This window comes from Ranitomeya imitator, chromosome 1 (assembly GCF_032444005.1).
Source record: "Ranitomeya imitator isolate aRanImi1 chromosome 1, aRanImi1.pri, whole genome shotgun sequence".
Lineage (NCBI taxonomy): Eukaryota > Metazoa > Chordata > Amphibia > Anura > Dendrobatidae > Ranitomeya > Ranitomeya imitator.
Genome location: NC_091282.1, coordinates 93560413 through 93586173, shown reverse-complemented (window position 1 = coordinate 93586173; position 25761 = coordinate 93560413). Strand labels below are relative to the sequence as shown.

The 25761-nt window shown below is 43.9% G+C and overlaps 1 protein-coding gene across 1 annotated transcript in view; it reads left to right on the top strand.

The window, feature by feature from the left end:
- The window catches only part of LOC138662907 (ras-related protein Rab-3C), a 265256-nt gene that overhangs the window by 166689 nt on the left and 72806 nt on the right, over positions 1-25761 (top strand). Inside the window, exon 3 of the mRNA XM_069748910.1 lies at positions 22977-23095. Coding sequence (XP_069605011.1) covers positions 22977-23095 — 119 coding nt within the window. The remainder of the gene's footprint in view (positions 1-22976; positions 23096-25761) is intronic.

Below are 25761 nucleotides of genomic sequence, written 5' to 3'. Positions count from 1 at the left end.
GGCACCCTCAGCCTAATACTTGGTTGCACAACCTTTAGCCAAAATAACTGCGACCAACCACTTCTGGTAACCGTCAATGAGTTTCTTACAATGCTCTGCTGGAATTTTAGACCATTCTTTTTTGGCAAACTGCTCCAGGTCCCTGATATTTGAAGGGTGCCTTCTCCAAACTGCCATTTTTAGATCTCTCCACATGTGTTCTATAGGATTCAGGTCTGGACTCATTGCTGGCCACCTTAGAAGTCTCCAGTGCTTTCTCTCAAACCATTTTCTAGTGCTTAGTGTGTTGTCATTGTCCTGCTGGAAGACCCATGACCTCTGAGGGAGACCCAGCTTTCGCACACTAGGCCCTACATTATGCTGCAAAATTTGTTGGTAGTCTTCAGACTTCATAATGCCATGCACACGGTCAAGCAGTCCAGTGCCAGAGGCAGCAAAGCAACCCCAAAACATCAGGGAACCTCCGCCATGTTTGATTGTAGGGACCTTGTTCTTTTCTTAGAATGCATCTTTTTTTCTCCTGTAAACTCTATGTTGATGCCTTTGCCCAAAAAGCTCTACTTTTGTCTCATCTGACCAGAGAACATTCTTCCAAAATGTTTTAGGATTTTTCAGGTTAGTTTTGGCAAACTCCAGCCTGGCTTTTTTATGTCTCGGGGTAAGAAGTGGGGTCTTCCTGGGTCTCCTACCATACATTCCCTTTTCATTCAGACGCCGACGGATAGTACGGGTTGACACTGTTGTACCCTCGGACAGCAGGGCAGCTTGAACCTGTTTGGATGTTAGTCTAGGTTCTTTATCCAACATCCGCACAATCTTGCGTTGAAATCTCTTGTCAATTTTTCTTTGCCGTCCACATCTAGGGAGGTTAGCCACAGTGCCATGGGCTTTAAACTTCTTGATGACACTGCGCACGGTAGACACAGGAACATTCAGGTCTTTGGAGATGGACTTGTAGCCTTGAGATTGCTCATGCTTCCTCAAAATTTGGTTTCTCAAGTCCTCAGACAGTTCTTTGGTCTTCTTTCTTTTCTCCATGCTCAATGTGGTACACACAAGGACACAGGACAGAGGTTGAGTCAACTTTAATCCATGTCAACTGGCTGCAAGTGTGATTTAGTTATTGCCAACACCTGTTAGGTGCCACAGGTAAGTTACAGGTGCTGTTAATTACACAAATTAGAGAAGCATCACATGATTTTTCGAACAGTGCCAATACTTTTGTCCACCCCCTTTTTTGTTTGGTGTGGAATTATATCCAATTTGGCTTTAGGAAAATTCTTTTTGTGTTTTTTTTATTTAAGACAAATTAAATGAAGATAATAATACCAAAGAATTTGTGATTGCAATCATTTTCAGGAAGAAACTGAGTATTATCTGACAGAATTGCAGGGGTGTTAATACTTTTGGCCATGACTGTACATATAGATATGGGAGACAAGAAGAGATCCACTGGTAATGTTTAAAATGTTACGCTTTATTAAAAATAAATGATAAAAACATGCAAGGTAAAAAAGCACATGATACATAATAGTAATACCGTAGGGGGCAATCAAGTGGGGAAGGGGGGGGGTAGAAAAATATATTATGTGTCAGACATAAAGAGATACATAGCCAATTATGTAAGTACGTAGCCGTAATGATTACCTGAAGTGCTGCCAGATTAGCTGCCCAAGCGTTCCCTCACCCCAACGTGCATTTTGCTATCAGCTTCTTCCTGACTAAATGGGATTAGTTAGCGGTTATTACCGCATTTACCCTTTTTACCTAAAGTATATGTCAGCACATGGTGGTTATTATTATTTATTGTTATTATTATCTGGTCTGCTTTTAGGGTTATTATTTGGGCACTGAGTTTTGACTTATAAAAATATACAATGGTAGGTCACTCATTTTCTTATATGTCAGATCTTATGATACCCTTCCAATAGTCTTCTCACATATCATTGAGTTTTGCTGTACTTATAAGGTAGGTAGTGACCATACTACTGTATAATTACTGTATATGTCAGATCCTATGATATCCTTCCTATAGTCTTCTCAGACACATATTATATTTTCTGGCTCCCTTGTTTGCCCAACGTCCCCTACAATATTACTGCTATATATCATGTGCTTTTTTACCTTGCATGTTTTTATCATTTATTTTTAATAAAACGTAACATTTTAAACATTACAAGTGGATCTCTTCCTGTCTCCCATATCTATATTTAAATGGGTATTTGTTGTTATACATTACATGAAGTGCCCTTCCCTACTTTTTTAGGACATATTTTGTGAATTATTACTTATAAAAACCGACAAGTTCCAGACCAATCCTGTTCTATAGATATACTATTTACGGAATATAGTAACAGACAATGGAAACTGCCTTAGTGCGGAGTTATTTGAGAGGCAGTTAGAGTTTAGTTTCAACACTATAAATTCCTTAATTTAAAAGATCATGCCTATTCACGAAAAAGAAAAGATCTCAATCCATCCAGCATTAAAAATAATGCTACAATGAAAATATTCTTGGTAGACAACTTCCTACCATTGTGCCCATTCTGGACTATATGTCTCAGAGGTTTCGGATTGCAAACATTGTGTCGTGGGATCCTGCAATGTGACTCACTACCATTTAAAGGGAAGTCCTGCAGTGCGCAGGCGCAGGGCCTCTCTGACCTTTCCCGGCGCCTGCGCGCTGCAGTACTTTGCTCTGCCCTCAACAGGGCACATAAGTGCGCCTGCGCAAGAGCGCGGTGCCGAGGAGACTGTGTGGATGATGCAGGAACGCATCATCTACACAAAGCAAACAGGAGGGCAGCATCGCAAGAAGATGGGAAGCGCCGGGCCAAGAAGAGCGACATCCCTGTGACCGGACCGTCCTGCAGGTGAGTATAATAAAAGTTATTTTTCTTCTCTTCAGGTCGGGTTGGGGGCTTATATACAGCATTATGGAATGTTGTACATCGGCACTGAAAGGCAATGGCCGCATCTCACAATGGCCTAACCTGGTGACCGGTTCCCTTTTATAACATATTTTTTGCAAACATACCAAACATATTTTAGCAAGAAGAGAATATTCCATATGCAAACAAATAATTGTGTTAATAATATTAATAATCACACAATATTTAATTTTTCTTATATGACCATGATAATAAGAAAAATGTTACTTCATTTATAATAAGTGTAAATAAAATAAATGATCTATATAAATGAACCATAAAGGATTGTGATATGTGTAATGTTTGGAATGATTTCACATAAATCGTAATGGTGTGTTACAGCCTGATCTTTTGCCTCCTGAGATTTTACAATTCAACATTTTCTTCTTTACACATAGCCAGGGCAGCCGTTTAACATTGTATTCAGCAGATCATTTCGAGACATCATCACATTGTCGTAGGTCCTAAAATACACGAGCAAACCTTTATTGTAGGTATGAGCGCAGAATGGGTGTGAAATGAATAAACTCAAAGACAGCTCAATATAAGGCTGAATAGCCTCTGAGCTTTGTGTTTGCTTATGGTCTCATACCCGGTTCTGTGTAAATGTCACATCAGTGCCTTTAATCTCTATAAGCCATTCGTTTGATTGACAGGCAGCATACAAAAGATGAAGATACTCACACAATACAACAATCGTAGAGCAGTATCAGCTGAATGAATAGATCCTACGCATTTCTGAATGTTAGCGTAATATGGAACAGAATCCTGATATGTAATGAATGCTTTACTTCTAATATAGGAATATATGGCATGGATATATACAGTGTATATTATATACATTAAAAGTTTCAATATGTTCACAATTACTGTACTATATGAAATGTATGAACATATAATATATACCGAGAACATAGGGATCCATGGGTAAATGTCATTTACGACTCTAGATCAGTGTTTCCCAAACTCCAGTCCTCACGGACCCCACAGGTCATGTTCTCAGGATTTCCTTAGTATTGCACAGGTGGTGGAAGTTTCATCAAGCCCTCAGAAATTCTCTCACCTGTGCAACGCTATGGAAATCCTGAGAACATGACCTGTGGGGTCCGTGAGGACTGGAGTTTGGGAAACGCTGATCTAGAGTCATAAATTCAATGTACCCAAGGACCCTGCTCTAGATTGTAGGAAGGTTAAACGTAGTTCCACCACCCTCTTGCAAATATCAGACAGTTACGATGTGAATCCCACATTGCTATCTGTTGTTGTTAATATTAACATCTGTTGTTATCTTTAATGTAATATTTTATACTATACAATGTATTTAGAATTCTGCTATGACAACTGTACGACAGATCCAATCAGTTGTCACTTGTGATACAAGGAATTGATGTTGTGTACATCAATATATTTGTAGATGATATGCCCTGGATTTAAAAAGGTTGTCCACTGCTTTTATATTGATGACCTATCCTCAGAAGACAGCCAGCTCCTCAAGTGAGTACTTCCGGCCAGCGGCGGCTGACACCGGTAACAGCTGATCAGCGGGGGCGCCAGGTGTTGGACCTTGGCCGATCAGACATTGATGACCTATCCTAAGCATAGGTTATCATTGTAAAAGTAGCAGGCAACCTATTTATTGTGTTCAGACAGCATGCCACTGAGTAGCAGTAGTGATGGATGTAGAGAATAAAGAGTTAACGCCACATTCCCCATGACTCAGTATTTCACACAGCTGCTCATTGTGTTATCATTACCATGTCAGCCCACTCAAATGGATGAGTAAAAAGTGTATTTGTTTTAGGCTGGACAGGAGAATGATCTGCAGACAGCTGTAAGCAGAAGCAAATAAGAAGCTTGGATAGAACTCTAGTAAGTAGGGGTGAGTAACACCTGCCAATTGGTGTGCCACCCTAGAGAACGAGATAGGTCCAAAGAGGAGCACGTAAGACGCTTCATCCTTTACTGCAGTGGTTATAGTCTGCCTCAGGAAGAGAATGGCCCTCCTAGATGACACAATTACTGAGAAAGGGTACCACTGATCAGTCATTGGACTGGTGTTCTGTTCTCCTGACCTGAGCGTACATAGAGGTACATGCTGTCACACTCAGGTCAGGAGAGCAGATAGGCAGTCTGAGGATTGTGATGCGATCCTCGGGCAAGTAATAAGCCAATTCTGACTGGCTCACTGATGCCATCACAGAGGGGTGGGCAGATTACGGGGGAGGGATTCAAATAAATTTAGTTAATTTAATTAATTTACATACATTGAACTAGTCGATACGCGACTATGAATTTTTTTACAGCAACACAGTGGGGTCACATACAGTAACATATCCAGAAAGGGCTGCCCAAGCCCTATTTCAGGACACTATTAGTATGGTACACAAAAATGACCTGACAGATTTCCTTTAAGCACAAAGATTTGCAGGATCGAGGCCCAGCAGCCACATTTTTACTCCGTGCAACTACACCAGGGCAACTGCCTACTACCTGCCACATCTGCTTGGCATCCAACACATCCTAAGAGAGGTAAACCCCTACGACATCATGTGCGTCACTCTGTAACGTGATGGGGCCTACTAATCAAAACAGGCATCGGAGATGCTGGTCAGTAGCCGGCAGTTTTGTCCAGCTGCCAAAAACTACTGACGTGGTGGCTCAACCAAGGTCCTAAGAATAATTTTAATCAACTGTTATAAAAAATAATGCAATCATTAGACTTACATGTAGCTGATGGATCATTTCTCTTCAATGCAGTTTACTTATATGTGTCCCAGTATTACAGGATATTTAAGCTAGGTTTATCTTACGCCCTTTCCTTCGCACTAGGCTTACCATATTCTGATTTGCTATAGTCCGGCAATAGTGGCTGTCTTGTTAGTTGTCCATTTTTGTTCTTTTCTTCAGTCCCATTGATGACATCAAAGATGGTTTAGTTAGACTTGTATCAGCGCATATCTCTCTTTACTTCGGATATATCAGGAGACAATTATTCGTATTATGTTAGCATATGAACCCTACATCAAACATAAAGACATCCTGATATTTTGGCATATTCACACTAATCATGCATGCATGATACATGTCTGCATTGTAAATGTATCCTTCCCGCCTTTATTTCCATAGGGCTTTCCTATTGGTTATTTCTAATGTCTTACAGCAGTATCAAACATGATATTTGCCTTCTGACCATCAATCAAATGTATAACACCTCCCTCTCTCGTATATACAGGTGCTTCTCATAAAATTAGAATATCATCAAAAAGTTAATTTCAGTTCTTCAATACAAAAAGTGAAAGTCATATTATATAGAGTCATTACAAACAGAGTGATCTATTTCAAGTGTTTATTTCTGTTAATGTTAATGATTATGGCTTATAGCCAATGAAAACTCAAAAGTCATTATCTCAGTAAATTAGAATACTTTATAACTCCAGCTAGAAAAATGATTTTAAAATCTGAAATGTTGGCTTACTGAAATGTATGTTCAGTAAATGCACTCAGTATTTGGTCGGGGCTCCTTTTGCATCAATTACTGCATCAATGTGGCGTGGCATGGAGGTGATCAGCCTGTGGCACTGCTGAGGCATTATGGAAGCCCAGGTTGCTTTGATAGCAGCCTTCAGCTCATCTGTATTGTTGGGTCTGGTGTCTCTCATCTTCCTCTTGACAATACCCCATACATTCTTTATGGGGTTAAGGTCAGGTGAGTTTGCTGGCCAATCAAGCAGGTATTGGTACTTTTGGTAGTGTGTACAGGTGCCAAGTCGTGCTGAAGAAATAAATTTCCTTCTCCAAAGCTTGTCGGCAGAGGGAAGCATGAAGTGCTCTAAAATTTCCTGGTAGACGGCTGCAATAGCTTTGGTCTTGATAAAACACAGTGGACCTACACCAGCAGATGACATGGCTCCCCAAACCAACACTGATTGTGGAAACTTCACACTAGACCTCAAGTGTTATGATCTGGTGGCCTTGGAGCAGCATGAGACGTACTCTGGAGAAGGTGGCACCTGTACTGACCGCAAACCCTGAACTAGCAGCGCAACTAGAAGCAGCCGTGGGGGGTACCTAACGCTCCCTAGACCCCTCGACACAGCCTAAGAATTAACTACCCCTAAAGACAGAAACAGGAAACCTATCTTGCCTCAGAGAAAATCCCCAAAGGATAGATAGCCCCCCACAAATATTGACGGTGAGAGGAGAGGGAAATAACATACGCAGACATGAAATCAGGATTTAGCATAGGAGGCCATACTAGCTAAAAAGAAAGGATAGAACAGAGTACTATGCGGTCAGTATAAAAACACTAGAAAATATCCACCACAGAAAATACAAAACTGTTGTGAGTTCTGTTTTTGGGCTCCCTCTGGTGGTTACTGATGGTACTGGGTGATTTGTGTTCTGCTGTCTCTGGTGTCCACCTGTTCTATTAGGATTTGGGAGTTTCCTATTTAACCGGGCTTTCTTGTCATTTCCCCGCCGGCTATCAAGGTTATCAGAGTGTTTTGTTACCTCAGCTTCTGGCTTCAGTAATCTTCAGGACAAGCTAAGTTTTTGATTTTCTTGTTCCACGTTTTGCTTTATTTTTGTCTTTTCCAGCTTGCATATAATTGTTTCTTTGCTGCTGGTTGCTCTAGTGGGCTGTAATTGCTCCTCATGTTCCATGAGTTGGAACATGAGTTCAAGTAATTGCAGGACGGTTTTTTGAAGGGTTTTTTGCTGACCGCGCAGTTTACTTTTGTATCCTCTGCTATCTAGTTTTAGCGGGCCTCATTTTGCTGAATCTGTTTTCATACTGTGTATGTGCCTTCCTCTCATTTCACCGTCATTATATGTGGGGGGCTGCTATTTCTGTGGGGTATTTCTCTGGAGGCAAGAGAGGTCTGTGTTTCTTCTAATAGGGGAAGTTAGATCTTCGGCTGGTGCGAGACGTCTAGGATCAACGTAGGCACGTTCCCCGGCTATTGTTATTTGTGTGTTCAGGTTTAGGGTCGCGGTCAGCTCAGGTTCCATCACCCTAGAGCTCGTTGGTGCTTGTCCTTTTGTGATTTCCTGCCATTGGAATCATGACAGTATAGCCGGCCAAAATGTTTGGGCTGAAGTAGGAGGAAAAGTAGTCTGAGGAAGTTTTTTTTTTTTTTCTCTCCTCTGAGGTTGTTGCCTAGCCTTAATTGCAGCCTGGCTGATTTTTTTTTTTTTCCTCCTCTTAATCCTTGAATGGCTCTGACCTTAGCTGTTTATCATGGACGTCCAGAGTTTAGCTTCCAGCTTGAATAATCTTGCTGCTAAGGTTCAAAATATACAAGATTTTGTTGTACATGCTCCTATGTCTGAACCTAGAATTCCTATTCCAGAGTTCTTTGCTGGAGATAGATCTAGTTTTCTGAATTTTAGGAACAATTGCAAGCTGTTCCTTTCTTTGAAATTTCGCTCTTCTGGAGACCCTGCTCAGCAGGTTAAGATTATTATATCTTTCCTGCGGGGTGACCCTCAAAATTGGGCATTTGCATTGGCACCAGGGGATCCTGCGTTTCTTAATGTGGATGCGTTTTTTCTGGCATTGGGTTTGCTCTATGAGGAACCTAACCAGGAGATTCAGGCTGAAAAAGCTTTATTAGCTCTCTCTCAGGGACAAGATGAAGCAGAAATATATTGTCAAAAATTTCGGAAATGGTCAGTGCTTACTCAGTGGAATGAGTGCGCCCTGGCTGCAAAGTTCAGAGATGGCCTTTCTGAGGCCATTAAAGATGTTATGGTGGGGTTCCCTGCGCCTACCGGTCTGAATGAGTCTATGACTATGGCTATTCAGATTGATCGGCGTTTACGGGAGCGCAAACCTGTGCACCATTTGGCGGTGTCTTCTGAACAGGCACTTGAGACAATGCAATGTGATAGAGTTCAGTCTAGAAGTGAACGGCAAAACTATAGGTGGAAAAATGGGTTGTGCTTTTATTGTGGTGATTCAGCTCATGTTATATCAGCATGCTCTCAACGCACAAAAAAGGTTGATAAGTCTGTTGCCATTAGTACGTTACAGTCTAAGTTCATTCTGTCTGTGACTCTGATTTGCTCATTATCATCCATTTCCGTCGATGCCTATGTAGATTCAGGCGCTGCCCTGAGTCTTATGGATTGGTCATTTGCCAAGCGATGTGGGTTTAGTCTTGAGCCTCTGGAAGTTCCTATTCCTTTGAAGGGAATTGACTCTACACCTTTGGCTATGAATAAACCTCAGTACTGGACACAAGTGACCATGCGTATGACTCCCGTTCATCAGGAGGTGATTCGCTTCCTGGTATTGTATAATTTACATGATGTTCTAGTACTTGGTCTGCCATGGTTACAAACTCATAATCCAGTCCTTGACTGGAAAACAATGTCTGTGTTAAGCTGGGGATGTCAGGGGGTTCATGATGATGCACCTCCGATTTCTATCGCTTCATCTACTCCTTCTGAGGTTCCTGTATTTTTGTCTGATTATCGGGATGTTTTTGAGGAGCCTAAGTTCAGTTCGCTTCCTCCTCACAGGGATTGCGATTGTGCTATAGATTTAATTCCTGGTAGTAAATTTCCTAAAGGTCGTTTGTTCAATCTGTCAGTGCCAGAGCATACTGCTATGCGGGATTATGTTAAGGAGTCCTTGGAAAAGGGACATATCCGTCCATCTTCGTCCCCTTTGGGAGCAGGTTTTTTTTTCGTGGCCAAAAAAGATGGGTCCTTGAGGCCTTGTATAGATTATCGTCTTTTGAATAAGATTACCGTAAAATATCAGTATCCTTTGCCTTTGTTGACTGATTTGTTTGCTCGCATTAAGGGGGCTAAATGGTTCACTAAGATTGATCTTCGGGGTGCGTATAATCTTATACGAATAAAGCAAGGTGATGAGTGGAAAACCGCATTTAATACGCCTGAGGGCCATTTTGAGTATTTGGTAATGCCTTTCGGACTTTCTAATGCTCCTTCAGTCTTCCAGTCCTTTATGCACGATATTTTCCGTGAATATCTGGATAAATTTATGATTGTGTATTTGGATGATATTTTGTTTTTTTCTGATGACTGGGAGTCTCATGTTCAGCAGGTCAGGAAGGTGTTTCAGGTCCTGTGGGCTAATTCCTTGTTTGTAAAGGGCTCAAAGTGTCTCTTTGGAGTCCAGAAGATTTCTTTCTTGGGGTATATTTTTTCCCCTTCCACTATTGAGATGGATCCCGTCAAGGTTCGGGCTATTTGTGACTGGACGCAGCCTGCATCTCTTAAGAGTCTGCAGAAGTTCTTGGGCTTTGCTAATTTCTATCGTCGTTTTATAACTAATTTTTCTAGTGTTGTTAAGCCTTTGACGGATTTGACTAAGAAGGGTGCTGATGTTGCTGATTGGTCTCCTGCGGCTGTGGAGGCCTTTCAGGAACTTAAATGCCGGTTTTCTTCTGCTCCTGTGTTGCGTCAGCCTGATGTTTCGCTTCCTTTCCAAGTTGAGGTTCATGCTTCCGAGATTGGAGCGGGGGCGGTTTTGTCACAGAGAAGCTCCGATTGCTCGGTGATGAAGCCATGTGCATTCTTTTCTAGAAAATTTTCGCCCGCTGAGCGGAATTATGATGTGGGTAATCGGGAACTTTTAGCCATGAAGTGGGCATTTGAGGAGTGGCGTCATTGGCTGGAGGGTGCTAGACATCGTGTGGTGGTCTTGACTGATCACAAAAATCTGATTTACCTTGAGTCTGCCAGGCGTCTGAATCCTAGACAGGCTCGTTGGTCACTGTTTTTCTCTCGTTTCAATTTTGTGGTTTCATACCTGCCAGGTTCAAAGAATGTGAAGGCGGATGCTCTTTCTAGGAGTTTTGTGCCTGACTTCCCTGGAAATTCTGAGCCCACTGGTATCCTTAGGGATGGGGTGATTTTGTCGGCCGTCTTCCCAGACTTGCGACGTGCTTTGCAGGAGTTTCAGGCGGGTAAACCTGATCGTTGTCCGCCTGAGAGACTGTTTGTTCCGGATAGTTGGACCAGTAGAGTCATCTCCGAGGTCCATTCTTCTGCGTTGGCAGGTCATCCTGGAATATTTGGTACTAGAGACTTGGTGGCCAGGTCTTTTTGGTGGCCTTCCTTGTCGAGGGATGTGCGTTCTTTTGTGCAGTCTTGTGAGGTTTGTGCTCGGGCTAAGCCTTGCTGTTCTCGAGCCAGTGGATTGTTGTCACCTTTGCCTATCCCGAAGAGGCCTTGGACGCACATTTCCATGGACTTTATTTCGGATCTCCCTGTCTCTCAAAAAATGTCCGTCATCTGGGTTGTGTGTGACCGCTTTTCTAAAATGGTTCATCTTGTACCCTTGCCTAAGTTGCCTTCCTCCTCTGAGTTGGTCCCTCTGTTTTTCCAGAACGTGGTTCGTTTGCATGGGATTCCGGAGAACATCGTTTCTGACAGGGGATCCCAGTTTGTGTCTAGATTTTGGCGGACGTTCTGTGCTAAGATGGGCATTGATTTGTCCTTTTCGTCTGCATTCCATCCTCAGACGAATGGCCAGACGGAGCGAACTAATCAGACCTTGGAAACTTATTTGAGGTGTTTTGTTTCTGTTGATCAGGATGACTGGGTTACCTTTTTGCCGCTGGCCGAGTTTGCCCTTAATAATCGGGCTAGTTCTGCTACCTTGGTTTCTCCTTTCTTTTGTAATTCGGGGTTTCATCCTCGTTTTTCCTCTGGTCAGGTGGAGCCTTCTGATTGTCCTGGAGTGGACATGGTGGTGGATGGGTTGCATCGGATTTGGAGTTATGTGGTGGACAATTTGAAGTTGTCCCAGGAGAAGGCTCAGCAGTTTGCTAATCGCCGTCGCCGCGTGGGTCCTCGACTTCGTGTTGGGGACTTGGTGTGGTTGTCTTCTCGTTTTGTTCCTATGAAGGTCTCTTCTCCTAAGTTCAAGCCTCGGTTCATCGGTCCTTATAGGATTTTGGAAATTCTTAACCCTGTGTCGTTTCGTTTGGATCTCCCGGCATCGTTTGCTATTCATAATGTGTTCCATCGGTCGTTGTTGCGGAGGTATGAGGTACTTGTTGTTCCTTCGCTTGAGCCTCCTGCTCCGGTGCTGGTGGAGGGAGAATTGGAGTATGTTGTAGAGAAGATCTTGGATTCTCGTGTTTCCAGACGGAAACTCCAATATTTGGTCAAGTGGAAGGGTTATGGTCAGGAGGATAATTCTCGGGTGTTTGCCTCTGATGTTCATGCTGATGATTTGGTCCGCGCTTTTCATAGGGCTCATCCTGGTCGCCCTGGTGGTTCTCGTGAGGGTTCGGTGACCCCTCCTCAAGGGGGGGGTACTGTTGTGAGTTCTGTTTTTGGGCTCCCTCTGGTGGTTACTGATGGTACTGGGTGATTTGTGTTCTGCTGTCTCTGGTGTCCACCTGTTCTATTAGGATTTGGGAGTTTCCTATTTAACCGGGCTTTCTTGTCATTTCCCCGCCGGCTATCAAGGTTATCAGAGTGTTTTGTTACCTCATCTTCTGGCTTCAGTAATCTTCAGGACAAGCTAAGTTTTTGATTTTCTTGTTCCACGTTTTGCTTTATTTTTGTCTTTTCCAGCTTGCATATAATTGTTTCTTTGCTGCTGGTTGCTCTAGTGGGCTGTAATTGCTCCTCATGTTCCATGAGTTGGAACATGAGTTCAAGTAATTGCAGGATGGTTTTTTGAAGGGTTTTTTGCTGACCGCGCAGTTTACTTTTGTATCCTCTGCTATCTAGTTTTAGCGGGCCTCATTTTGCTGAATCTGTTTTCATACTGTGTATGTGCCTTCCTCTCATTTCACCGTCATTACATGTGGGGGGCTGCTATTTCTGTGGGGTATTTCTCTGGAGGCAAGAGAGGTCTGTGTTTCTTCTAATAGGGGAAGTTAGATCTTCGGCTGGTGCGAGACGTCTAGGATCAACGTAGGCACGTTCCCCGGCTATTGTTATTTGTGTGTTCAGGTTTAGGGTCGCGGTCAGCTCAGGTTCCATCACCCTAGAGCTCGTTGGTGCTTGTCCTTTTGTGATTCCCTGCCATTGGAATCATGACACAAAACACCACATCTGACTAAAGACATGGAGGGTATATCTGCATCTCCAGAGACACAGCTAGGCTGCAAAAAATCCTTTACAACAAAGCTGGACAAGACAAAACATGAAAAATGCACCGAACTATAAGGTCCAAAGCAGGTGGACAGCAAAAACAAAGCCAGGACTTATCTTTGAAGAAAAGCACAGCGAACAGGAGAGACCAGAAGGGATGTGAATCCTCCATAAACAATGGACAACTGGCACTGACTAAAGGATAAAGCAAGGCTATATAGCCCAGCCCAAATTGCAAAAAATAGATACACCTGATAAATGCTGTGATCCAACTACCGCAGCACTACCACTCATAACCACCGGAGGGAGCCCAAAAGCAGAATTCACAACAGTACCCCTCCCTTGAGGAGGGGTCACCGAACCCTCACCAGAGCCCCCAGGCCGATCAGGACGAGCCAAATGAAAGGCACGAACCAAATCGTCAGCATGAACATCGGAGGCAACAACCCAAGAATTTTCCTCCTGGCCATAACCCTTCCATTTGACCAGATACTGAAGCCTCCGCTGTTATGACCTGGTGGTTAGGAGCACCCGGAATGACCTGATAGTTAAACCTCATACAGGACGAGCTCTGGGATGTGGGAGCTCTGCTGACCGCAAGCCCTAATCCTATCACACACACTAGAAATAGCCGTGGAGCGCTCCTGACCAGACCTAGGCGCCTCGTCACAGCCTAAGAACTATCTAGCCCTAGAGATAGAAAATAAAGCCTGCCTTGCCTCAGAGAAATTCCCCAAACGTAAAGGAAGCCCCCCACATATATTGACTGTGAGTAAAGATGAAAGTCACAAACGCAGAAATGAAACAGGTTTCAGCAAAGGGAGGCCAGACTTACTAAAAAGACAGAGGATAGGAAAGGTAACTTTGCGATCAGCACAAAAACCTACAAAAGACCATGCAGACTGTGCAAAAAGGACCTCCGCACCGACTCACGGTTCGGAGTGGCCACTCTGCATCCCAGAGGTTCCAGCTAGCAAGACAAAATCATGATAACCAGCTGGACAAGAATACAGAGAACAAATAATGACTATCAGGAACTTAGCTTCTGCAGGAGAAGGCAGGTCACCAGAGAGATCCAGGAGCGAACTGAACCAATGCAAAAACATTGACAGCTGGCATGGAGTAACGATCTGAGAGGAGTTAAATAGAGCAGCCAACCAAAGGATAAACCACGTCACCTGTGTAAGGAACCTCAGAAGCAGCAGCTTCACTCATAGCCACCAGAGGGAGCCCATAGACAGAACTCGCCGAAGTACCATTCACGACCACAGGAGGGAGTTCGACAACAGAATTCACAACAGTACCCCCCCCTTGAGGAGGGGTCACTGAACCCTCACCAGAGCCCCCAGGCCGATCAGGATGAGCCAAATGAAAGGCACGAACCAGATCGCAGCATGAACATCAGAGGTAAAAACCCAGGAATTATCTTCCTGACCATAACCCTTCCACTTGACCAGGTACTGGAGTTTCCGTCTCGAAACACGAGAATCCAAAATCTTCTCCACCACATACTCAAACTCCCCCTCGACCAACACCGGGGCAGGAGGATCAACGGAGGGAACCATAGGCGCCACGTATCTCCGCAACAACGACCTATGGAACACATTATGGATGGCAAAAGAAGCTGGAAGGTCCAAACGAAATGACACAGGATTAAGAACTTCAAAAATCTTATATGGCCCAATGAAACGAGGCTTAAACTTAGGAGAGGAAACCTTCATAGGAACGTGACGAGATGACAACCAAACCAAATCCCCAACACTAAGTCGGGGACCAACACAACGCCGGCGGTTAGCGAAACGTTGAGCCTTCTCCTGGGACAATGTCAAATTGTCCACCACATGAGTCCAAATCTGCTGCAACCTGTCCACCACCGCATCCACACCAGGACAGTCCGAAGGCTCAACCTGCCCTGAAGAAAAACGAGGATGGAAACCAGAATTACAGAAAAAAGGAGAAACTAAAGTAGCCGAGCTGGCCCGATTATTAAGGGCGAACTCAGCCAAAGGCAAGAAGGACACCCAATCATCCTGATCAGCAGAAACAAAGCATCTCAGATATGTCTCCAAAGTCTGATTAGTTTCTTCAGTTTGGCCATTAGTCTGAGGATGGAAAGCCGAAGAAAAAGACAAATCAATGCCCATCTTAGCGCAAAAGGACAGCCAAAACCTCGAAACAAGCTGGGAACCTCTGTCCGAGACGATGTTCTCTGGAATGCCATGCAAACGAACCACATGCTGGAAAAACAAAGGCACCAAATCAGAGGAGGAAGGCAATTTAGATAAGGGTACCAAATGGACCATCTTAGAGAAGCGATCACAAACCACCCAAATGACCGACATCTTTTGAGAAACAGGGAGATCAGAAATAAAATCCATGGAAATATGCGTCCAGGGCCTCTTCGGGATCGGCAAGGGCAAAAGCAACCCACTGGCACGAGAACAGCAGGGCTTAGCCCGAGCACAAGTCCCACAGGACTGCACAAAAGAACGCACATCCCGTGACAAAGAAGGCCACCAAAAGGATCTAGCCACCAAATCTCTGGTACCAAAGATTCCAGGATGACCAGCCAACACCGAACAATGAACCTCAGAGATAACTCTACTAGTCCATCTATCAGGGACAAACAGTTTCTCCGTGGAACAACGGTCAGGTCTATCAGCCTGAAACTTCTGCAGCACACGCCGCAAATCAGGGGAAATGGCAGACAAAATTACCCCTTCTTTAAGAATACCCGCCGGCTCCGGAACACCCGGAGAGTCAGGCACAAAACTCCTCGACAGGGCGTCAGCCTTCACATTCTTAGATCTCGGAAGGTATGAAACCACAAAATCAAAACGGGAGAAAAAGAGCGACCATCAAGCCTGTCTAGGATTCAACCGTTTGGCAGACTCGAGATAAGTCAAATTCTTGTGATCCGTCAAGACCACCACGCGATGTTTAGCTCCTTCAACCCAATGTCGCCACTCCTCAAATGCCCACTTCATGGCCAACAACTCCCGATTGCCCACATCATAATTGCGCTCAGCAGGCGAGAAATTTCTAGAAAAGATGGCACAGGGTTTCATCACCGAGCCATCAGAACTTCTTTGCGACAAAACAGCCCCTGCTCCAATTTCAGAAGCATCAACCTCAACCTGAAAAGGGAGCGAAACATCTGGCTGGCACAACACAGGGGCAGAAGCAAAACGACGCTTCAACTCCTGAAAAGCCTCTACAGCCGCAGAGGACCAATTGACCACATCAGCACCTTTCTTGGTCAAATCAGTCAACGGTTTAGCAATACTGGAAAAATTAGCGATGAAGCAACGATAAAAATTAGCAAAGCCCAGGAATTTCTGCAAGCTCTTCACAGATGTCGGCTGAGTCCAATCGTAAATGGCCTGAACTTTAACAGGGTCCATCTCGATAGTAGAAGGGGAAAAAATGAAACCAAAAAATGAAACCTTCTGAACTCCAAAGAGACACTTTGACCCCTTCACAAACAAGGAATTCGCACGAAGAACCTGGAACACCATTCTGACCTGCTTCACATGAGACTCCCAATCATCCGAAAATACCAAAATGTCATCCAAATATACAATCATGAATCTATCCAGGTACTCTCGGAAGATGTCATGCATAAAGGACTGAAACACAGATGGAGCATTAGAAAGCCCGAATGGCATAACCAGGTACTCAAAATGGCCCTCGGGCGTATTAAATGCCGTTTTCCATTCATCACCCTGTTTAATTCGCACAAGATTATACGCACCACGAAGATCTATCTTGGTGAACCAACTAGCCCCCTTAATCCGAGCAAATAAATCAGACAGCAGCGGCACGGCACGCGAAACGCGCATCGGGGCTGCTGAAGAGACACACACTGGCACATATTTATGGGTAAGATGAGCGGTGCACTCTGCCTACTTGTTTACTTTTTGGCCCTATAGGTGATATAACGTATACAGAGCTTTTACTCTGGATAGGGATATAGCTACATACATATTGGCACCTTATTATGCACTAAGCACCTTCCCGATATACGCTATACTTTATCTATTATGGGGTTATTCGCTCTCTATGCCCATGGTGTTATTACAGCTGTTTGTGTCCTCTGTACATGCATTAATTCTGGACTTTGTGTTGTCAGTCTTTAGTTACTTTTTTGTGATTATTAATAAAATTATTGATTTTTATATCTTTGTATGGGACTTCTTACTCCATGATTTTTTGTTGGATTAGTAGTTTCGGAGTGTCCTGGTGATTTTGCTAGTGTCCAAATTCATATGGGATGTAATCCCGGTATTTACTTCTAAGATATGCATCAGTGGTACCTGTTCTGGGTATTGAAATTTGACCGTGATCTTATTCAAGAGGCGATAATCAATACAGGGTCTCAAGGAGCCATCCTTCTTGGCAACAAAAAAAAACCTGCTCCCAATGGTGAAGAAGATGGCCGAATATGCCCCTTCTCCAAAGACTCCTTAATATAGCTCCGCATGGCGGCATGTTCTGGCACAGACAGGTTGAAAAGTCGGCCCTTATGGAACTTACAACCTGGAATCAAGTCAATAGCACAATCACAGTCCCTATGTGGTGGAAGGGAACTGGATTTGGGCTCATCAAATACATCCTGGAAATCTGACAAAAACTCAGGAATTTCAGAAGAGGGGGAAGAGGAAATTGACATCAAAGGAACGTGACCATGAACCCCCTGACAACCCCAACTAGTCACAAACATAGATTTCCAATCTAACACCGGATTATGTAGCTGTAACCATGGAAAACCCAGCACAATATCATCATGCAAATTATGCAACACCAGAAAACGACAATCTTCCTGATGGGCTGGCGCCATGCGCATGGTCAGCTATGTCCAAAACTTAGGTTTATTTTTAGCCAACGGTGTAGCATCAATGCCCCTGAAAGGAATAGGGTTCTGCAAAGGCTGCAAGGGGAAACCACAACGTCTGGCAAATTCTAAGTCCATTAAGTTCAGAGCGGCGCCTGAATCCACAAATGCCATAACAGAAAATGATGATAATGAGCAGATCAAGGTCACAGATAACAGAAATTTAGGTTGTACAGTACTGATGGTAACCGAACTAGCGATTCTCTTTGTACGCTTAGGGCAATCAGAAATAATATGAGCAGAATCGCCGCAGTAAAAACGCAACCTATTCTGACGTCTGAATCCTTGTCGTTCAGCTTTAGACAAAATCCTATCACACTGCATAGGCTCAGGGCTCCGCTCAGAGAACAACGCCACAGTGTGCACAACTCTGCGCTCGCGCAAGCGCCGATCAATCTGAATGGCAAGTGACATAGAATCACTCAGACCAGCAGGCGTGGGGAACATCTTTAACGGATTCAGAAAGACCCTTTCTGAAAATTGCCGCCAAGGCATCCTCATTCCATTTAGTCAGTACAGACCATTTTCTAAATTTCTGACAATACGATTCTGCCGCTTCTTGACCCTGACACAGGTCCAGCAAGATTTTCTCAGCTTGATCCACCGAATTAGGCTCATCATACAATAACCCCAATGCTTGAAAGAAATAATCAACATTAAGCAAAGCAGGATTGCCAGTTACCAGGGAAAATGCCCAATCCTGTGGGTCACCACGCAGCAGAGATATGATGATTTTAACCTGCTGAATGGGATCACCAGAAGACCGGGGTCTTAATGCAAAAAACAGTTTACAGTTATTTTTGAAACTCAAAAATTTGGATCTGTCACCAAAGAATAAATCAGGAGTGGGAATCCTAGGTTCTAAGGCAGGAGTCTGAACAATATATTCTGAAATACCCTGTACCCTAGCAGCAAGCTGATCCACACGAGAAACTAACTCCTGAACACTCATGTTATTACTAGGTTCCGCAGCCACCCAGAGATTAAGAGGGAGGAACAGACCAAACAGGCTAAGGAAAAAAAATGGCTCAAAATCTTTCCTCCCTTCTTCTGAGATGCAATTAACTCATTGTTGGCCAGTTGTACTGTTATGATCTGGTGGCCTTGGAGCAGCATGAGACGTACTCTGGAGAAGGTGGCACCTGTACTGACCGCAAACCCTGAACTAGCAGCGCAACTAGAAGCAGCCGTGGGGGGTACCTAATGCTCCCTAGACCCCTCGACACAGCCTAAGAATTAACTACCCCTAAAGACAGAAACAGGAAACCTATCTTGCCTCAGAGAAAATCCCCAAAGGATAGACAGCCCCCCACAAATATTGACTGTGAGAGGAGAGGGAAATAACATACTCAGACATGAAATCAGGATTTAGCATAGGAGGCCATACTAGCTAAAAAGAAAGGATAGAACAGAGTACTATGCGGTCAGTATAAAAACACTAGAAAATATCCACCACAGAAAATACAAAACACCACATCTGACTAAAGACATGGAGGGTATATTTGCATCTCCAGAGACACAGCTAGGCTGCAAAAAATCCTTTACAACAAAGCTGGACAAGACAAAACATGAAAAATGCACAGAACTATAAGGTCCACAGCAGGTGGACAGCAATAACAAAGCCAGGACTTATCTTTGAAGAAAAGCACAGCAAACAGGAGAGACCAGAAGGGATGTGAATCCTCCATAAACAATGGACAACTGGCACTGACTAAAGGATAAAGCAAGGCTATATAGCCCAGCCCAAATTGCAAAAAATAGATACACCTGATAAATGCTGCGATCCAACTACTGCAGCACTACCACTCATAACCACCGGACGGAGCCCAAAAGCAGAATTCACAACACTCAAGCAGCTTGGATTTTGTGTGTCTCTCCACTCTTCCTCCAGACTCTGGGACCTTGATTTCCAAATGAAATGTAAAATGTATTTTCATCTGAAAACAACAACTTGGATCATTAAGCAACAGTCCAGTTCTTTTTCTCCTTGGCCCAGGTAAGACGCTTCTGGCATTGTCTATTGGTTCTGAGTGGCTTGACACAAGGAATGAAACACTTGTAGACCATGTCCTGGAAAGGTCTGTGTGTGGTGGCTCTTGAAGCAATGACTCCAGCAGCAGTCCACTCCTTGTGAATCTCCCCAAATTTTTGAATGACCTTTTATTAACAATCCTTTCAAGGCTGTGGTTATCCCGGTTGCTTGTGCACCTTTTTCTACCACACTTTTTCGTTCCACTCAGCTTTCCATTAATATGCTTGGATACAGCTCTCTGTGAACAGCCGGCTTCTTTAGCAATGACCTTTTGTGGCTTACCCTCCTTGTGGAGTGTGTCAATGACTGCCTTCTGGACATCTGTCAAGTCAGCAGTCTTCCCCATGATTGTGGAGTCTACTGAAAGAGACTAAGGAACCTTTTTAAATGCTTAGGAGACATTTGCAGGTGTTTTTGTTAATTCTTCTAATTTACTAAGATAATGACTTTTGGGTTTTCATTGGCTGTAAGCCATAATCATCAACATTAACAGAAATAAACACTTGAAATAGATCACTCTGTTTGTAATGACTCTATAGACTATATGAGTTTTACCTTTTGTATAGAAGAACTGCAATAAATTTACTTTTTGGTGATATTCTAATTTTGTGAGAAGCACCTGTATGTCCCTCCCCTACATGTCAAGTCATCAAGCTTTGAAATTCAGCGTCCCCCTCTCTGCACCAATACACGTGGTGTGTCAGTTTATTGCAATACCTATTCCTTTATCACCTGTTCTATTTCACCTGTGAGAGACAGAATCTTAATAAAACATCTAGAAAATCACACTATATGATTTTACATAATTAATTTGTATTGCATGAAATCAGTATTTTATCCCCTGCCAACCAGCAAGAATTCTGGCTGTCACAGACCTGTTAGTTTTTCTTTAAGAAGCCCTCCTACTCTGCACTCATTACCTGTTTTCATTGCACCTGTTTGTGTTACAGGTAATGAGTTCACTCAATCAATCACACTCCAACCTCTTCACCATGGTCAAGACCAAAGAGCTGTCAAAGGCTATGTTCACAGGTTGTGGTTTTTTCAGCAGTTTTTTTAATGTGTTTTTTTAATACAAATTTTGAGCTGCGTTTTACAGTACCAGAAAAGTATATGAGATTTCAGAAATCTCATGCACACAGCTCGGTATTTTTGCTCTCATTATTTTGTGCAAATCCTTGGTTTTTGCAAAATGCAGCATGTCACTTCTTTCAGCGTTTTTCACCCATTTAAAGCAATGGTTCGTGCAAAAAAATTGTGACAACACCCTGAAAAACACAGATATACGTTTTTGCTTCGTTTTTGGTGTCAAAACCTGTAGAAACAGATTTTTTTGATGCACATACTTTAACAACATGCCCAAGTGACAATTGTACCGTGACAAAAATGCACCAAAACCCAGCAGAAATGCAGCCAAAAAAACGCAATAAAAACTAAGCAAAACTTGCTTTTTGAAGCAAGTTTCTTACTGTAAAGAGAGCAGGTTTTGCCTGGGGGAAACACATCAAAAACGCAACATGTGAACATAGTCTAAGGACACCAGGGACAAAATTGTAGACCTGCACAAGGCTGGGATGATCTGCAGGACAGTAGGTAGGCAACTTGGTGAGAAGGCAACAACTGTTGGCGCAATTATTAGAAAATGGAAGAAACACAAGATGACTGTCAATCTTCCTTGGTCTTGTACTCCATACAAGATTTCACCTTGTGGGGTAAGGGTGATTCTGAGAAAGGTCATAAATCAGCCCAGAACTACACAGGAGGACCTGGTCAATTACCTGAAGAACGCTGGGGCCACAGTCTCAAGCATTACCATTAGTAACACACTACGCAGTCATGGATTAAAATCTTGCATGGTACGCAAGGTCCCACTGCTCATGCCAGCACATGTCCAGGCCTGTTTCAAGTTCGTCAGTGACCATCTGGATGATTCAGAGGAGGCATGGGAGAAGGTCAAGTGGTCAGATGAGAAGAAAATAGAACTTTTTGGTATCAACTCTGTTCGCCATGTATGGTGGAAGGAGAACGATGAGTACAACCCAAAGAAAATTATCCCAACTGTGAAGCATGGTGGGGGAAACATCATTCTTTAGGAGGGCTTTTCTGCATACATGACAGGACGACTGCAACGTATTTAAGGGAGGATGCTTGGGGTCATGTATCCCGAGATTTTGTCCAACAACTTTGTTCCCTCAGGAAGAGCTTTGAAGATGGGTCATGGCTGGGTCTTCCAGCATAAAAATGAAACACACAGCCAGGGAAACTAACGAGTGGCTCCGTAAGATGCATTTCAACCTCCTGGAGTGGCGTAGCCAATCTCCAAACCTGAACCCAATAGAAAATCTTTGGAGGGAGCTGAAACTCCATGTTGCTGAGAGACAGCCCCGAAACCTGAACGATCTGGAGAACATTTGTATGGAGGATTGGGTCAAAATCTCTGCTTCAGTGTGTGCAAACTTGGCCAAGAACTACAGGAAATGTCTGACCTCTGTAATTTCTAACAAAAGTTTCTGTACTAAATACTAAGTTCTGTTTTCCTATGGTATCAAATATATATTTCATGCAATAGAATGCAATTTAATTATTTAAAAGTCATACAATGTGATTTTCTGATTTTTTATTTTTAGATTCTGTCTCTCACAGATGAAGTGTACCTACTATAAAAATTACAGACCTCTACATTCCTTGTAGGTGGAAAACTTGCAAAATCAGCAGTGTATCAAACATTTATTTCCCAACTGTATTATTAAACCTAAAAAAAACGCTTTAAGAAACTCTGCGTTTTACATGCAGAAGGCCCTGGGTTCAATCTGTAGTAAGACCATGAGATTTGATTTGCCATTAGTTTATTAGGTTTTTTTATACGGAAATTAAATGGATCGGAGTAAAATCCTCTTCCCCAGTTCTGTAGATGCCAGTACTAACCTCTACAGGAGCCATTACATTACATTAAGGAATGTGCTTTAGGGAAAATGGCAATAATAAAACTGAAAAAACTCTTAACATGACTCCTTATTCTTTCTTATTCTAGGACACAGCTGGTCAGGAGAGATACCGCACCATTACCACAGCTTATTATCGAGGTGCTATGGGTTTTATCTTAATGTATGACATTACAAATGAGGAGTCGTTCAATGCAGTGCAGGACTGGTAAGTGCTTCTTGTTTCACGCAGCAGCTGTGCGGACCGAGCGCTCGTCTTGTGGGACATGTCTTATTTGTGCAGAATTGCATCCCGCTGCTCAGTCTACAAGTGACAAGCGATAAAACACTGTGCCTGTCATGTGCCTCTCGTCATAGCGAGATGGCAGCACATTGTGACCATAGACAGACGGATGAGCAATGACAGTAATGTGCCTGCTACGTCTGTGATGTTACTATTCTAGGGGCTGAATTTAGGATTTATGTGAAAATTAACATAATTATTGTCTCTACTATGCACAGTGCAATTGAAGTAGTCATTTTTTTGTCTTAGGGTACTTTCACACGTGCGTCGGTACGGGTCTGTCGCTGTGCGTCGGGCCGGCGTACCAACGCACGTTGTGAAATTTGTGCACGACGTGGGCAGCGGATGCAGTTTTTCAACGCATCCGCTGCCCATTCTGAAGTCTGGGGAGGAGGGCGTGGAGTTTCGGCCGGACGGACAAAAAAAGTTACATTGAACATTTTCTTTGTGACGAGGTCCGCCAAAACACGACGGATCCGTTGCACGACGGACTAATCTTATAGTTTTATGGTAAATAAAGACACAGCCAGAATAAAATCGTTTAATTGAAAAAATGACACAGACTCCTTTAATACTCTCAATTAAACCATACTTACGACCTTGCCTTATTCCAATGAAGCCATCAATCTCCTGTAATAAAAATGAAATAAAAAAACAATATACCATACCTGTCCGTCGTTCTGTCCCATGCCGTAATCCATGTCTGGGGAATAATTAGTTTTCAACCTGGACGATGCCAAGTTGCAAACGTCCAGGCTGAGAACCACTGGTGAATGAGCTGCTGAGAGCGCAGCATCATTCACCAGCGGTGACATAATCGAGGCCGGGCTGAACTGCGGTGACCTCAGGACCATGCGAAAATGTGGTCTGAACTGCGGTAACCTTGGTTAGATCCCCGCTAGCACCGTGAGAATTTTTCTCACGGTGCTAGTGGGGATCTCACTGAGGTCATGGCAGTTTAACCCAGCTGAGAACACAGCCTCAGTGACCAGAGATAACCTCGATGACATCACCGCCGGCCTCTGAGTCTGCATTCACCAGTGGTTCTCAGCCTGGATGGTTGGCACCGTCCAGGTTGAAAACTAATTATTCCCCAGACATGGATTACGGCGTGGGACAGAACGACGGACAGGTATGGTATATTGTTTTTTTTATTTTATTTTTATTACAGGAGATTGATGGCTTCGGAGGAATAAAGCAAGGTCGTAAGTATGGTTTAATTGAGAATATTAAATTATTTTATTCTGGCTGTGTCTTTATTTACCATAAAACTACAAGATTAGTTACAGACACAGCTGAGACACAGGCAGGTGAGCACGGCTGAGACACAGGCAGGCGGGCATGGCTAAGACACAGGCAGGCGGGCATGGCTGAAACACTGGCAGGTGGGCACAGCTGAGAAACTGGCAAGCGGGCACGGCTGGCACTCTGGCAGGACAGAGTACCGCCTCCAGCGGTTCTGCTCTTGGCTCCGCCTCCTTCGGCTCTGCTCTTTGATCTGCGTCCTTCGGCTCTGCTCTTTGATCTGCCTCCTTTGGCTCTGCTCTTTGCTCTGCCCCCTGCAGCTCTGGTCTTTGCTCCGCCTCCAGAGGTTCTGCTCTTGGTTCCGCCTCCAGAGCTTCTGCTCTTGGTTCCGAGAGCAGAACCGCTGGAGGCGGAGCCAAGACGAGAAGGAGTGAACACAAGGAAACACACAGCGGAATAGGAAAGGACAGACAGGAATACAAATGGACACAAGCATAGTACTAGGTTCAGACAGGGTCAGGAATGGGACAAGGCACAGAAACAAGGACTCAGACCAGGATACGAAGCCCCACTGGGTGGCAGAAACAGAAGACACAGGTACAGACCAGGGTACGATGCCCCTCTGGGTGGCTGACACAAGAGAAATAGCAAGACAGGACCTGGCACCTCAGCAGCAAGACACTAACTGAGGAAGTAAGTTGCTCAGGTATCCTCCTATGGGCAGGATGCCTTAAGTACCTGAGGCCTCTTGACAATTGGCTGGGCACACCTTAGGAAGATGCACACTGACTCAATAAGAGCCAGAGAGTGTCGGTGCTGCCCCCTATGCACACAGCCAGGAAGTTTGCAGAGAGCAGGCAGGAGAAAAAAGGCACCCAGCATGGAGCCGGCAGAAGACAGAACTCAAAGCATGGCCCGGAGTGGTGAGTAAGTTGGTGTGTTAGGCAGGTGGGGGATGGGAGGCCATGCAGTGATGCCGGCAGAGTTGTTACAGCCTCCATACATCTGTGACCTCGTCTCCCGGTACTTACCTGCACGCAACCTCCGATCCTCACAAGATCTTCTTCTCTACTCCCCTCTTATCTCCTCTTCCCACAATTGCATACAAGATTTCTCTTGCGTATCACCCCTACTCTGGAACTCTCTACCACAACACATCAGGCTCTCGCCTACCATCGAAACCTTCAAAAAGAACCTGAAGACCCACCTCTTCCGACAAGCCTACAACCTGCAGTAACTCTCTTTCCACCATACCGCTGCACGACCAGCTCTATCCTCACCTATTGTATCCTCACCCATCCCTTGTAGATTGTGAGCTCTCACGGATAAGGGTCCTCTCTCCTCCT